A 17,081-nucleotide genomic window follows, 5' to 3' on the forward strand; every position below is an offset into this window, starting at 1 on the left:
TTTGCATCTCTTCGGCGACTGAAGAAGCGAGGAGCTTTGGAATTGAGACTTGAGGCGAAAAGATCTAAAACTGGAAGACCCCAGTGGAGTACTATCAAATGAAACGCCTGATCGCTGAGAGCCCATTCCCCTGGATCGAGAGTGTGACGACTGAGAAAGTCTGCCTGGACGTTGTCCACTCCTGCTACATGGGAAGCTGAGAGGTTTGTGAGGTGCAACTCTGCCCAGGCAAGAAGACTTTCCGCTTCTCGACACAGCAGACGGCACCTCGTTCCTCCCTGGCGGTTGATGTAAGCCACCGCTGAGGCGTTGTCCGAGAGCACTCGTACTGCTTTGCCCACCAGGAGAAACTTGAAGTGCTGAAGAGCCAACCGAATCGCCCTGGTCTCCAAAAAATTGATGGATTGAGCTGCTTCCAGCGGAGACCAGAGACCCTGGGTCCACTGACCTAGGCAATGAGCCCCCCAGCCTCGGAGACTGGCATCTGTCGTCAACGGAATCCACCGAGGAGACTCCAATGGCATCCCTACAGTGAGATTCAGCATCTTTAACCACCAAAATAGCGAGACGCGTTCCCGGTTGCGCAGAGGCAACTTTTTCAGAAGCGAATCCGTTTGCGCCGACCACCGAGACAGAAGAGACCACTGAAGAGACCTCATGTGAGCTCTGGCCCAAGGCACCACCTCTATCGTGGCTGCCATGGATCCGAGAACCTGAAGATAATCCCGAGCACAAGGGACCTTGTGATGTATCAAATTCAGAATCTGCGACCGGAGCTTCAGAATCCTGCCCTGCGGAAGCAAAACTTGACCCCTCGCCGTATCGAAGATAACTCCCAGATACTCGAGAGACTGCGAGGGAGCCAAACTGCTCTTGGATAGATTCACCACCCAACCTAGGGACTGTAAGAACGCTACCACTCGTTCCGTGACCTGGCAACTTTCTTGATAAGATTTCGCCCTTATCAACCAGTCGTCCAAGTAAGGATGGACGAGAATGCCCTCTTTCCGGAGGGCCGCTGCCACCACCACCATAAACTTGGTAAATGTGCGCAGTGCTGTCGCAAGACCGAAAGGCAGCGCTCGAAACTGGAAATGATGACCTAGAACCGCAAATCGCAAGAACTTGTGGTGAGCCGGGCGAATGGGAACATGCAAATACGCCTCTGTAAGATCTAATGCAGTGAGATATTCCCCTTTGCGCACCGCTACTATTACTGACCGAAGAGTCTCCATACGAAAACCTGTAACCTTGAGCGCCCGGTTGACAGCTTTGAGGTCTAGAATAGGACGAAAGGAATCTTCTCTCTTTGGGACCACGAAATAAATGGAATAACGACCCCGCTTGCGCTCCGCCGGCGGGACAGGGCAAATGGCCTGAAGGTCCAAGAGCCTCTGTAGAGTCTCCCGAATCGCCTCCGCCTTGAGACGAGAGCGACAGGGAGACTCCAGAAAGGCGTCTGAAATGGGCCTTGCGAATTCTAAGGCATAACCGTCTCGAATAACTTCCAAGACACATTGATCCGAAGTAATTTGGGCCCACCTCTGATAGAACTGAGCCAGCCGAGCTCCAACGGGAATCAGAGGAGAGCCCTTCGCACCTTCATTGGGAAGCCCGCGAAGGGGAGCGAAAACTCGCAGCTGAGAATCTACCTCCTCTGCGGAAACCGCGAAAGGACTGAGTCCTGTTGAAAAAACGAGGTTTCTGAGTCTGAGGACCCCTATCAGATTGAAATCTACGGAAAGAATGCATACGACCACGACCAAAGAAAGCCCCGCGACTAGACTGCCGAGGTCTATCCTCCGGAAGACGTGGGACCTTAGAATCCCCCAGGGACTGAACCAACTTATCCAACTCTTCACCAAATAAAAAGGAGCCTCTAAAGGGGAATTTACTTAATTTAGACTTGGACGCCCCATCCGCCGACCAACCTTTCAACCAAAGAGAGCGACGGGCAGCGACCCCCAAGGCCAAGGACTTAGAAGAAGCCCTCAACAGATCATACAGAGCATCAGCTAAAAACGCAGAGCCCGTCTCAATCTTAGCCACTTCCACATCAATGGCTCCTAAATCATCGGAAGAGCGGTCCAAAACTCTTTCCGCCCAACGAAAACAAGCTCTGGCCACCAGAGAACCACAAATAGCCACTTGAACCGCCAGAGAAGAAACATGAAAACTATTCTTAAGAAGAGTGTCAAGTCTCCTGTCCTGAGCATCGCGCAACACGGTTCCGCCATCCACTGGAACCGTGTTGCGCTTGGTAACAGCCGAGACCACAGCATCTACCACCGGAAGCTTAAGTAAGGCTCTATCAGCCTCTGGCAGAGGATAAAGAAACTGCATCGATTTAGAGGGGCGAAAGGCCGCATCCGGGACTTCCCATTGAGGTTTAATAACCTCCCAAATATCTTGATGCATAGGGAAAGTTTTTGTGGAGGCTCTGGAACCCTTAACCAAAATATCCACCTTTCGGACCCCTGAGTCAGGAAGGGGATCCTCAAAATGCAAAGTAGAGGATACCATAGAAATGAGATCCTGCAAATCCTCTCTATGAAACACTCTAGCCACCGCAGGATCCTCCCCCTGAGCCAAAGGTACAGCGTCTGGATCTAAAGAAGAATCTTCCCAAGAATTGTCCACTAATTCCTCTTCCTCCTCTAAAAGGGGCATATCATGATCCTGATTTGAAAGAGATTCCAATTGCATGTCCCAAACCCTAGGTCTCTTGGGAGGGAGGGTAGTAGTGACAGGCTCTTGTGACACTGCTGTACCAGAATTGCCCCTCTGCATTAAAAACGCCTGATACATCTGTAGAACAAACTCAGGAGGAAACCCCCCTGCCTGAGAGCTGGCAGCCTGTAAAATAACTCCCGATTCCGTATCAGCTAAGGTCGCAGAGCTGCGCAAAGCAGACGGACCCCCTGCAGTAAGAACATTTGTTTTTTTTCCCCCCTTTTATAAATATGCCTCAGTGAACCTTTCAACGCACATACAAAATGAGAACTAAAAATAAATAGCACATTGATGCTGCATGTCATTAACTGTCTCCCTATCTTCTCTACTCCCCCCCCCCCCCCCATATACGGATTCCCTGCCATCTCTCCTCTCTTCCTCCCCATGCCCAGCATCTCTCCATCTCTACCCTCCTCTTACTAATCCAGCATCACCCTACTATTCCCCACCCCCCAATGCAGGATGGCCCTGTCTTTTCTAACCCCCTCCCCCACCTTTAGCATTATCCATTTCTCTCATCCCCCTCCCTCTTACAGGTTAGTAAATAGGCCTAAGTGTTTTCAAGGAAAATCAAAGCTAGCTATTTATATTAATAAAATAAAACCATATTGAATAATCTTCACATGCCAGTCAGTTTGTTTTTTTCCAGAGGAAGCTTGCCAGATATACCATTTGATGCAAAACTGTGTAAAAGCAAACATTCATATTCTTTCAATGTTTAGAAATAAATACTTGTGTTAAATACAGAAAAAAGGTGACATTTACTCTTGCCTGACAAATACCTTCCTTTCCTTGAATCCTGCTAGACCAATCCAGACTAGTGGGTTATATATCCCCTTATCAGAACATGGAAGCAGAGAAAAAAAAAAAGTAAAATTCTACAGATACCACTGGTTTAACAGGTGGTACAGCCAGGATCCTGTCAGTATTCTAATGCCAAAAGCTAGAAGTAATAGCAGAAACAGAAAATACTTAAGGGAAAACACACCCCCTCTCTTCCATGACACCTTTTTTCGGAACTTGTCTAAACTTTTTTTTTTTATTTAATCCTGTTATGCTGCTTTAACAATGTTTCTCTGGCAATGAATTCCAGAGTTTAATTACCCATTGAGTAAAGAAATATTTTACTACTTAGTAGCTTCATTGCCAGACCTCTAATCTTTGTATCTTTGGAAAGAGTAAAACAAGCAATTCATGTCCACCCATTCCACTCCACTCAGTATTTTACAGAACTCTATCATATCTCCCCGCCACCATATCTTCTCCAAGCTGAAAAGCTCTAGACTCTCTAGTCTCCTGATAAAAGGGGATGGAACAAAAATGATAGTAATCATTTTTGATACTCTTCTCTGAACCTTTTCTAATTCTGATGTGTTTTTGAAAATTCTGATACACAAATATCAAACTGGCTCACTTATTCACATGTTTATTCACCTCTTCAAAGAAAAGTAGCAGATTGGTATGGCAATATTTCCCTTGGCTAAATCCACGTTGGCTTTGTACCATTAATCCATGCTTACATATATGCTCAATACATTTTGTCCTTTATAATAGTCTATCATTTTGCCAGGCACCAACAATTTCCCAGGTCACCTCTGCAACCCTATTTAAAAGTTGGTGTTACACTAGCTACTTTCCAATCTTTCAGTACCGCGCTTAATTTTAAAGAGAAATGGACAACAAGAAAAAAAAGGAGGTGATAGTGCCCTTAAGTGTCTGGTGAGGTCCCTTTTAGAATACTGTTTGCAATTCTGGAGACTGCACCTTCAAAAAGATATAAAACAGGATGGAGTCGGTCCAGAGAGCGGCTACAAAACCGGTCAGCAGTCTCCGTCATACACCGTATGGGAACAGACCTCAATATGTATACTCTGGAAGAAAGGCAGGAAAAAGGGAATATGATAGAGACATTTAAATATCTCCATGGTATGAACATACAGGAGGCAAGTCTATTTTATTTGAAAGATAACTCCAAAACGAGGTGGCATAGGATGAAGTTAAAAGATTGTAGGCTCAGGAGTAATCTAAGGAAATCCTCTTACAGAAAGGGTAGTGGATAATGGATACATGGAACAGCCTCCTGGAGAAGGCAGTGGAGACAAAAACTTTATCTGAATTCATGGAAAGCGTGGTACAAGCACATGGGATCTCTTAGGGAAAGGAAGGGATAGTGGATGGGCCGTTTGGCCTTTATCTGCTGTTTCGAAGAGCTCTCATGCACAAGCATTTCGATTTAGCACATACTTTTTCAGTCCTAGCTCAAAACAAGTTACATTCAAGTATAATATATTCAGTGGTAACTACATGGGCAGATGCTACCATAGTGACTGGGCATTCATAACTGCAAACCTTTACTGCACTTTAGTAAATGGACCCCTATGTCTGGAAACTCCAACAAAATACTCCTACTCATATAAAATTTAGAGCACTGTTAAAAGGTCGCATAGAATTTTAACATAAAACGAATACAACACAGAAATATAGAGACTAGCTTTGCACCAGATGACTGCTAGTTGACAATTATAAACTGAATCAGCGATTCACAAACATGTTAACAATAAGAACCTTCACTGCATTAAACCTTTTGTTAAACAAACCTAAGTTAAGAAAACATTTTTTCTTCAGGTCAATACTATGGGGTCCTTTTACTAAGGTGCAGTAAGCACCTTAGTGTGCTTACCACAGGGCATGCTCAGGTGTCCCACAGTAAATCTACAATTTGCGTGTGCTAAAAATATTTTAATTTTGGGGGGGGGGGGGGGGGTGACTAGGGGACAGAGAGTGGGTGACGCTACACTAATCAGCACATGAGCCCTTAGTGCCTACAAAATAAGTGTCAATAAGTGCTCATGCACTAATAATGGCCACGCACTAATGGCAGCATCAGCAAGTGGCCATTAATGTGGAAAATTGTCCATTTTCTGTAAAGATGGCCTTAGTATGCAGGAAAGACCTGTATAAGGGCGTGCTAAGGCCACTTTCTTCTACAGCTTTGTAAAAGGACCCCATATCTCCTGAATGATTTACTTGTTTTATGTACAGAAAATGTTTACCATTTTAAAACTATTTGATCAAAAATACATACATGGCTGGCAGCATTCTTTAATGAAGCTACTGTATTTTCACGAACTTTAGAAAGGCTGAAAAAAAAATGAAGAAAGCAAATTTTGAGATCAAGAGAATGTAATAAATCTATGCACAGAAATAGTGGCTATCGCTATTCAAAAATTTCTCCTGAAAACAAGTATAATGCTATGGTGCAATTATCAAACCCTTGCTATGACATAAATGAACAGAGGATAACTGGAGAAATATACCTGAGGAAATTTAGTTATCAGGCAAAAAGAATGTGCTCATAGTTACCTTTTGGGCACTTCATATGAATCATGCTTTGGGGAATTCTCTTGTCTCCCTACCCCCAATTTTCTTCCTTTAGCTGTCTTTGCTACTCCACCACTCTCTACCAAATATGACATGCCTGGGCAGTTAAAAATACCAGCTTCAGGGACAAAGGCACATCTATTTCAAGAGGGGAAAAAATCCTACCCTCAGCGCTTGCTATTGATGACAAACATTACCAGCCAACAGCTGTCCTCCTTTAGGCTTCACCTCATCTGCTCTGTAGCACCTAAGGCAAGCACCAACTGGCAAGAGATACAAAATGATACCTGCACTGAAGCCCCTAAACCACAAGGCTAGTTTTGGTATTCAGCTCCTCCCTACCCCTGGCACATTTACTAATTTAAACCAACCAGGGGGCTGGCTACTGTTACCCAGTGGCAAGCCCATCCCTCATGGCAACACCACAAAAGAAGTGGGCAGTACAACTGAATATCAGTGTTATCTGGTCATTTTGAAAGTAGGCAGGAGAGGGGCGTTAAGGGCAAAGTTGAGGAGAAGCCAGTAACTATACAGGTGCTGGACCTGCCTAACTTCTAGTCACAGACTGGATGATCCATCCTCCTTTCTTAGTCCACTGATCCTCCTCCCTCTTGACCTCCATGAAAAGCAGTGTCCCTCCTTCGAACAGTAGGGAAACCCGAACCCCACCCCATCCACTCCCTGTAGGCCCCCTGCTAAAGGGGAAAAAATGGTTAACTTTCTAGAATCCAACAAGTTGCAGATCTGAGGCAACATGGCGTTACTAAAGGAACATCCTGCCAAACGAATCTGATTTCTCTTACTGGGTGACCAAAGAACTGGATAAAGGACATGCGCTAGATGTAACATACTTGGATTTCATCCTGTGGCTTTCTAATTTCCTCAGGAATCTTTCATGTGGTACTCTGTGAAATGCCTTTTGAAAACCCAGATACACGGTACCGACTGGCTCAACTTTATCCACATGTTTACTCACTCCTTCAAAGAAATGTAGTAGATTGGCGAGGCAAGATTTCCCTTGACTAAATCCATGTTGGCTTTGTTTCATTAATCCATGCTTATGTATATATGCTCTGTAATTTTGTTCTTTATAATAATCTCTACCATTTAGCCCAGCACCGACATCAGGCTCACCAGCTTGTGACACTGTACAGTGCCAATATCATCTGCAATTTATGAGCACATAAATCTTTTTTTAAAGAAATCTAGAGCAATATGATTGCATATGTTCTTTGGAGGTTTGTATGTTTCCTGCATATCTAATTTCCTCCTCTGTTTGGACTGTAGCTACCCCTTCTTTATTGTTGTTTCTGCAGTAAGGCAGCATAAGCACTACTAAACAAGTAAGCGAGAGGGGTGCCTAGCTCTGTTCTGGCAAGTTTATCAGTTAGTTTGGGCTGGACAGCTGGGCAGGAGTAACTAGATAGTGATGTGATTGAGATTGCTGTGGACAGGTGAGTGAAAGAGAAGTACACAGACTCAGTGAGGGTGGACAGGAACAGAATACCAGAGAGAAATTGATGGTTGGGGCCTGGGCCATGGTGACAGATGAAGCCAAGAGGGAAAGCTTCAGACACAGCTTGTAGCAGCATGCTTTTTTATTTGTGTTTGTGTGTGTGTGTGTGGGGGGGGGGGGGGTTAATTGGTTGCTGCCTGCTTGGTGTAGTGGAACAGATTTCAAAGTGGATACCGCTAACCTCATCTCGCTCTCAACTTTTATGGAGAAAATTGTACAGAGGAGGCAGTGGCAAGAGGTCTAACACTTCAGTAGATTTCAACACTCAAGGAACATTTAACTGAAGCCAGTTCTGTGGTGAACTCTCCAGATGTCAAATAAAGTCATGATCTCATGTAGTACATGCCAAGATTTGGTGCTTCTAAAAGGGAAAGATTATTTTCTGTCCATGTTAGGATTAAGGACCAAGTTACAATCAACACCTAATATACATTGAGACTGCTTTTCTTATGTGATCAAGTCTGCTATCTGTATAAAGAAATCTGGATTATCTGAATTAGGAGCATAAATGTTAATGTAAATGGAGAGCCGTTAATTTTATGTTTACTTTAATCCATCTTCCAACTGTATCAGCTACCTGACAGACTATGACTATGTCTGATCAACCACAAAGAAAATGTTCCACTCTATGTGGAAACAAACAAATAAAACAATACTTCCTACAAGACATTTTCGCAATTTAATTCAGACCATGATCCTGGCTCAGTCGACTACTGCAATGGAATCTACGTGGGGTGCAAAGATCAAATCCTAAAAAAAACTTCAAACAGCACAAACACAGCAGAGAGACTTATCTTCGGAGAATCAAGATTCGGCAGTGTCACACCCCTCCTCTTAAAACTACACTGGTTACCAATCAAAGACCGGACAGCCTTCAAGATCTGCTCAATGGTATACAGAATAATATTCGGCCAATCACCAAGTTACATGACGAACCTAATAGACCTACCAATCGGGAATACTGGCAAATCAGCAAGATCATACCTCACCCTTCACTTCCTATCATTTAAAGACATCAAATACAAATCGACTCTTGCAGCCAGTTTCTTATCAATACCAAAATCTGGAACACACTTCCAAAGGGCCTAAAACTGAAAGATAAACTATTTAACTTTCCAAAAACACCTAAAGGCTCATCTATTCAAAAAACATATCCCCACTAAACAAAATAGACAGATGAATCGAAAAAGGCACAATTCAACAGCAACCAAACTGGACCCAACACCTATCCTAACCCGCCAATCTTACATCCTTACAACTGGCCAACCAATAAGTTAACCCAACTGGTTGCGATCCCATTTGACCCTCTTCGCAATTTTCCAACAATGAATCAAGCAAACTGAACAGAATTTCCTAAAAGGGCCACCTAACCTACTACTTCTACGAGAGACCTCTAGAACCTCTTGCTATACCCATCGATTTGTGAACCTTACCCAATTGTTAACCCCACTACTTACCTTGTAACTGCCCCCATTGTAACCTCCTATTGTTTCATGTAACCCATACTGAACCTATCAATTGGTGGGAAAATGCAGGATACAAATGCAATAATAAATAAACAAACAATCCAATAAATAAATAAACAAACAAACAAACAATCCAATTATTTCAAAACATATATATCACACAAATCCAAAAAATGTGTTCAGTGTGGAGAACAAAAAAACACACAGAAAATATAAACTGATAGAAAGTGGGGGAAGGGGAAGCAAGAACCCTACTAATATCCCCAAACAATCAAGACTCAGGAAATACCAGCTGATTCAAAAGCATGGATTAATGAGACAAAGTCAACATGGATTTAGTGAAGGGAAATCTTGCCTCACCAATCTACTACATTTTTTTGAAGGGGTGAACAAACATGTGGATAAAGAGGAGCCGGTTGTTATTGTGTATCTGGATTTTCAGAAGGTGTCTGACGAAGTACCTCATGAAACTCCAGAGGAAATTGAGTCATGGGATAGGAGGTAGTGTTCTATTGTGGATTAAAAACTGGTTAAAAGATAGAAAACAGAGAGTAGGGTTAAATGGTCAGTATTCTCAATGGAGAAGGGTAGTTAGTGGGGTTCCCCAGGGCTCTGTGCTGAGACTGCTGCTTTTTAACATATTTATAAATTACCTAGAGATGGGAGTAACTAGTGAGGTAATTAAATTTGCTGATGGCACAAAGTTATTCAAAGTCGTTAAATCGCGGGAGGATTGTGAAACATTACAAGAGGACCTTACAAGACTGGGAGACTGGGCGTCTACATGGCAGATGACGTTTAATGTGAGCAAGTGCAAAGTGATGCATGTGGGAAAGAGGAACCCCAATTATAGCTACGTCATGCAAGGTTCCACGTTAGGAGTCACGGACCAAGAAAGGGATCTAGGTGTCGTCGTTGATGATACATTGAAACCTTCTGCTCAGTATGCTGCTGCGGCTAAGAAAGCAAATAGAATGTTAGGTATTATTAGGAAGGGAATGGAAAACAAAAATGAGGATGTTATAATGCCTTTGTATCGCTCCATGGTGCGACCGCAACTCGAACATTGTGTTCAATTCTGGTCGCCGCATCTCAAAAAAGATATAGTAGAATTAGAAAAGGTCCAGAGAAGGGCGACGAATATGATAAAGGGGATGGGACGACTTCCCTATGAGGAAAGGCTAAAGCGGCTAGGGCTCTTCAGCTTGGAGAAAAGGCTGCTCAGGGGAGATATGATAGGGGTCTATAAAATAATGAGTGGAGTTGAACGGGTAGATGTGAAGCGTCTGTTCACGCTTACCAAAAATACTAGGACTAGGGGGCATGCGATGAAGCTACAATGTAGTAAATTTAAAACAAAATGGAGAAAATCTTTCTTCACTCAACGTGTAATTACTCTGGAATTCATTACCAGAGAATGTGGTAAAGGCGGATAGCTTACCGGAGTTTAAAAAAGGTTTGGACTGCTTCCTAAAGGAAAAGTCCATAGACCGTTATTAAATGAACTTGGGGAAAATCCACTATTTCTGGGATAAGCAGTATAAAATGTTTTGTACATATTTGGGATCTTGCCGGGTATGTGTGACCTGGATTGGCCACTGTTGGAAACAGGATGCTGGGCTTGATGGACTTTTGGTCTTTCCCAGTATGGTAATACTTATGTACAAGATGGCAGCTGGCTGTTAGCAATGCTCTGACCTTCCACCTGTTTGCTGCAGGACTGTGATGACCAAGAAGGCAGGCAGACCAAGAGTGCACTTTGCCAGCACCTCCGTAAGCCCAACCTTTAGTTCATGCCCATATGATTTTACCAGAGAATAACAGATGTTCCATCAGTGGAGAGGTCACCGCCTAGTGGAAACACAGCGGTCTAAACTGGGAACATCTGTAAGCCCTTAAGTTTGTGTTTTTCACCAACCCCCAAATCTGGTTATATTCTTTAGAGCTTGTAAGTAATACACAGGCGCAGGAGTAATAGCTGCAAGTATGCTTAATAGAAAGGAAGATGAAAGAACTACAGAGGTTCTGGGTCCTATGATCTCAACTGATACTACCACTTGTATGGAGACAAAGGATCTATCGGAAGAGGAACAACTAGGACCAGCTTTAAGGTCATCAGGAGCACTTGCAGCTGAGGAGCTAGGACAGCAGACACGGAATTTGTTGAATGATAATTAAAGTTCATTATTTAAGTCAAAGCTGATGACTTTGGCTGCCACTTGGACTGCTATCACTACTCTCAAGTAGGGTACAATGGGCACACAATACAATTTGATGAGTTCCATTAATGATGCTCTTAGCGAGGTGAAGAAGCAACAGGCTGTGCTCCAGGCTTATGTTACACAGTTGGAAGAGTATGAAGTGTCAAGGATGGTGGCTATTAGAGATTATTTTGCCAAAGACATCTGAATACAAGCTTTCTGGATTTTCCTCTCTCATCTGACTTTGCCTGTGGAAATGTGGAAGTAATACTGTTTGGAAATTAAACAAAAAAAATCCCTTCTAAATGCAATTCCTTTAACTTCTTGGGGTTTTTTTGTGCCAAGAAATAAGGAGGAATGTGTAGAAGGTTCATTTGGCAAAGAGGCTCTAACAATTGATAGTTTGAATCTGACTCAAAATTTTGGAATAGTTTAAAGAGGTTCTCAGATCATATTGGGACTGGACCTTGAAACTATTTTTCCACTGTGAGGAAGAACTGTTTTGAGTAAAAGGATATAAGTATTTTCAGATATGTCTAAGTTTTCCTTTCTAAGCACCAGGACTTGTGTATAGCTTTGAGTGCAAAGTTTCCTGCATTTGCTTTGCAAATTCCTATTCAGATTTGCAAATCAAGGGAGTTCTTTTTGTAGACCCCAAATTTAAGCTTTTTGAATGCCAGATTGTCATCATACAGTTAACTGATACTTGTTTCTATGTCAAGAATTGTTTTATTAGACTAATCCCTTCCAAAACAAACATTTTAAAAATACAGACCACCCTATTGTGTTTACAAACTCTCTCAGAATTGCATTTCTCTATTCATCTGCAACACAGAATGGCATCAGCACAGTAATAGATCACTTCTAACACCTCTTGGCTTTAGCCAATATCTAATATACAAAACAAGATTTAAGAAAAAAAATCAAGTTCAACTCAACAGATTAAATTTTAAAAATTTGTTTCAGTATGCATGAAAAGTCACATCAAAATGCTTATCCACTTACTTCGCAGTTGTAGTAGAGTTTCCAGCTCCTCTGTGTCCAACATCTAAAGGTACCCTTGGCCTCCAATACTTTGAAAATGACAGTTTCATGTCACATTCACACCCTTCTATTGGTTTAATAATAAGGTAGTCAACTGTAAATAAAATTATATCTATTCAGAATACATCATTTTGATTACCATCAAGTGCTGTTTTATTCAACGTACTTGACAAGTCTCAAGCAACTGCATATTGGAAACTACCATATTTCTGTATCTGACTATTTTAAATGAGTTTATACTGGAAATCTCATTCTGTATTTGGTTGAGGTATATACTCTAAATTCTGTTAGATGACCTATGTTGTACATATAGCTTATTAGTAAACATGCAAAATATGCCATACATACTTAATTTGATGGCACACTTCACCATCAAGTTTGAGGCCAATTACATAGTCACAGCAGAAAATTCACAAGTAGGTGCACAGTAGGAGCCTATTCTAGAAAGGCAAGTAAACACCTACTAGCGTAACCACATATTAATGCACTACCATTTAGGCACTTGTAGTTATGTTAGTCATAGAGCTGGTTAAGTGCGAATGCCCAAGTTTGCCATTGACATATGTAACTTAAAGAATACTGTAACTTGCACATAGTAAGTGGTAGCCCCACCCATGTATCTCCCCTTGCAAATAAGTGCTAAGTGGGTATTTGAAAAATAGCATTTAGCTGCCATGCTAGCACTTGTGTATAGGTGCACACATATTTATTTATTTATTTATTTAACACATTTATATCCCACATTTTCCCACTTAGTTGCAGGCTCAATGTGGCTTACACAATACCTTAAAGCTCCGGTTCAATAATACAGGTACATAATGAAGTAGAAAGCATGATAAGAAACATAAGTATAAGCTACAATAAATGAAGAGCGGGTGGTAATAAAAGTGGACGCTGTTAGTGTTCTACAGTGCCTAGATTATAATTGCCCTCAAAATGTTTAAATTGGGTTAACCCCTCTTTCATACCTAAACAGTATCAAGGCAGTATACCAACATCTTTTAAAAGTTAATGTCATGCCATGAACTACCTCGAACTTTCCCAATTGTTTGCCTTGAATTTCTGCTCATGATGGGAAGTGTAAGAATTCCACTGCTCTTCCCATTTTCTGCAATGGTAGAGGATAACAGGCATGCTGTGCCCACATGTCCTTGGAGTGTATCACCTTGTACTACCGTTTCACTTAAATCTTCCTACAAAATTAAATAATAAAAAAAAAATCACATTTAAAATACACATCTTGGAAGCAGGATAAAGATTATCACTTAGATAAAGCGAATGCTACATACCTGTAGAAGGTATTCTCCGAGGACAGCAGGCTGATTGTTCTCACTGATGGGTGACGTCCACGGCAGCCCCTCCAATCGGAATCTTCACTAGCAAAGTCCTTTGCTAGCTTTCGCGCGCCCGCGCGCATGCGCGGCCGTCTTCCCGCCCGAAACTGGCTCGAGCCGGCCAGTCTCGTATGTAGCAAAAGAGATACAAGGGAAGACTCAACTCTAAAGGGGAGGCGGGCGGGTTTGTGAGAACAATCAGCCTGCTGTCCTCGGAGAATACCTTCTACAGGTATGTAGCATTCGCTTTCTCCGAGGACAAGCAGGCTGCTTGTTCTCACTGATGGGGTATCCCTAGCCCCCAGGCTCACTCAAAACAACAACCATGGTCAATTGGGCCTCGCAACGGCGAGGACATAACTGAGATTGACCTAAAAAATTTACCAACTAACTGAGAGTGCAGCCTGGAACAGAACAAACAGGGCCCTCGGGGGGTGGAGTTGGATCCTAAAGCCCAAACAGGTTCTGAAGAACTGACTGCCCGAACCGACTGTCGCGTCGGGTATCCTGCTGCAGGCAGTAATGAGATGTGAATGTGTGGACAGATGACCACGTCGCAGCTTTGCAAATTTCTTCAATGGAGGCTGACTTCAAGTGGGCTACCGACGCAGCCATGGCTCTAACATTATGAGCCGTGACATGACCCTCAAGAGCCAGCCCCGCCTGGGCGTAAGTGAAGGAAATGCAATCTGCTAGCCAATTGGATATGGTGCGTTTCCCCACAGCCACTCCCCTCCTATTGGGATCAAAAGAAACAAACAATTGGGCGGACTGTCTGTTGGGCTGTGTCCGCTCCAGGTAGAAGGCCAATGCTCTCTTGCAGTCCAATGTGTGCAGCTGACGTTCAGCAGGGCAGGAATAAGGACGGGGAAAGAATGTTGGCAAGACAATTGACTGGTTCAGATGGAACTCCGACACAACCTTTGGCAAGAACTTAGGGTGAGTGGGGAGGACTACTCTGTTATGATGAAATTTGGTGTAAGGGGCCTGGGCTACCAGGGCCTGAAGTTCACTGACTCTACGAGCTGAAGTAACTGCCACCAAGAAAATGACCTTCCAGGTCAAGTACTTCAGATGGCAGGAATTCAGTGGCTCAAAAGGAGGTTTCATCAGCTGGGTGAGAACGACATTGAGATCCCATGACACTGTCGGAGGCTTGACAGGGGGCTTTGACAAAAGCAAACCTCTCATGAAGCGAACAACTAAAGGCTGTCCTGAGATCGGCTTACCTTCCACACGGTAATGGTATGCACTAATCGCACTAAGGTGAACCCTTACAGAGTTGGTCTTGAGACCAGACTCAGACAAGTGCAGAAGGTATTCAAGCAGGGTCTGTGTAGGACAAGAGCGAGGATCTAGGGCCTTGCTGTCACACCATACGGCAAACCTCCTCCACAGAAAGAAGTAACTCCTCTTAGTGGAATCTTTCCTGGAAGCAAGCAAGATGCAGGAGACACCCTCTGACAGACCCAAAGAGGCAAAGTCTACGCTCTCAACATCCAGGCCGTGAGAGCCAGGGACCGGAGGCTGGGATGCAGAAGAGCCCCTTCGTCCTGCGTGATGAGGGTCGGAAAACACTCCAATCTCCACGGTTCTTCGGAGGATAACTCCAGAAGAAGAGGGAACCAGATCTGACGCGGCCAAAAAGGAGCAATCAGAATCATGGTGCCTCGGTCTTGCTTGAGTTTCAACAAAGTCTTCCCCACCAGAGGAATGGGAGGATAAGCATACAGCAGGCCCTCCCCCCAATCCAGGAGGAAGGCATCCGATGCCAGTCTGCCGGGGGCCTGAAGCCTGGAACAGAACTGAGGGACTTTGTGGTTTGCTCGAGATGCGAAGAGATCCACCAAGGGGGTGCCCCACGCTTGGAAGATCTGGCGCACCACTCGGGAGTTGAGCGACCACTCGTGAGGTTGCATAATCCTGCTCAGTCTGTTGGCCAGACTGTTGTTTACGCCTGCCAGATATGTGGCTTGGAGCACCATGCCTTGACGGCGAGCCCAGAGCCACATGCTGACGGCTTCCTGACACAGGGGGCGAGATCCGGTGCCCCCCTGCTTGTTGACATAGTACATGGCAACCTGATTGTCTGTCTGAATTTGGATAATTTGGTGGGACAGCCGATCTCTGAAAGCCTTCAGAGCGTTCCAGATCGCTCGCAACTCCAGAAGATTGATCTGTAGATCGCGTTCCTGGAGGGACCAGCTTCCTTGGGTGTGAAGCCCATCGACATGAGCTCCCCATCCCAGGAGAGACGCATCCGTGGTCAGCACTTTTTGTGGCTGAGGAATTTGGAAAGGACGTCCCAGAGTCAAATTGGACCAAATCGTCCACCAATACAGGGATTCGAGAAAACTCGTGGACAGGTGGATCACGTCTTCTAGATCCCCAGCAGCCTGAAACCACTGGGAAGCTAGGGTCCATTGAGCAGATCTCATGTGAAGGCGGGCCATGGGAGTCACATGAACTGTGGAGGCCATGTGGCCCAGCAATCTCAACATCTGCCGAGCTGTGATCTGCTGAGACGCTTGCACCCGCGAGACGAGGGACAACAAGTTGTTGGCTCTCGCCTCTGGGAGATAGGCGCGAGCCGTCCGAGAATCCAGCAGAGCTCCTATGAATTCGAGTCTCTGCGCCGGGAGAAGGTGGGACTTTGGGTAATTTATCACAAACCCCAGCAGCTCCAGGAGGCGAATAGTCATCTGCATGGACTGCAGGGCTCCTGCCTCGGACGTGTTCTTCACCAGCCAATCGTCGAGATATGGGAACACGTGCACCCCCAGCCTGCGAAGTGCCGCTGCTACTACAGCCAAGCACTTTGTGAACACCCTGGGTGCAGAGGCGAGCCCAAAGGGTAGCACACAGTACTGGAAGTGACGTGTGCCCAGCTGAAATCGCAGATACTGTCTGTGAGCTGGCAGTATCAGGATGTGTGTGTAGGCATTTTTCAAGTCCAGAGAGCATAGCCAATCGTTTTCCTGAATCATGGGAAGTAGGGTGCCCAGGGAAAGCATCCTGAACTTTTCTTTGACCAGATATTTGTTCAGGGCCCTTAGGTCTAGGATGGGACGCATCCCCCCTGTTTTCTTTTCCACAAGGAAGTACCTGGAATAGAATCCCAGCCCTTCTTGCCCGGATGGCACGGGCTCGACCGCATTGGCGCTGAGAAGGGCGGAGAGTTCCTCTGCAAGTACCTGCTTGTGCTGGAAGCTGTAAGACTGAGCTCCCGGTGGACAATTTGGAGGTTTTGAGGCCAAATTGAGGGTGTATCCTTGCCGAAATATTTGGAGAACCCACTGATCGGAGGTTATGAGAGGCCACCTTTGGTGAAAAGCTTTCAACCTCCCCCCGACCGGCAGGTCGCCCGGCACTGACACTTGTATGTCGGCTATGCTCTGCTGGAGCC

The 17,081-nt window shown here is 44.5% G+C and overlaps 1 protein-coding gene across 3 annotated transcripts in view; it reads right to left on the minus strand.

Annotated features, from left to right (window-relative positions):
* The window catches only part of GPCPD1 (glycerophosphocholine phosphodiesterase 1), a 158,554-nt gene that overhangs the window by 62,762 nt on the left and 78,711 nt on the right, over positions 1-17,081 (minus strand). For all 3 annotated transcript variants that reach the window (XM_030196300.1, XM_030196298.1, XM_030196299.1), the window contains exons 9-11: positions 13,372-13,534; positions 12,303-12,435; positions 5,819-5,873 (exon numbers count right to left, since the gene is read on the minus strand). In XM_030196300.1, coding sequence (XP_030052160.1) covers positions 5,819-5,873; positions 12,303-12,435; positions 13,372-13,534 — 351 coding nt within the window. The remainder of the gene's footprint in view (positions 1-5,818; positions 5,874-12,302; positions 12,436-13,371; positions 13,535-17,081) is intronic.

The sequence above is a fragment of the Microcaecilia unicolor genome, chromosome 3, assembly GCF_901765095.1.
Source record: "Microcaecilia unicolor chromosome 3, aMicUni1.1, whole genome shotgun sequence".
Lineage (NCBI taxonomy): Eukaryota > Metazoa > Chordata > Amphibia > Gymnophiona > Siphonopidae > Microcaecilia > Microcaecilia unicolor.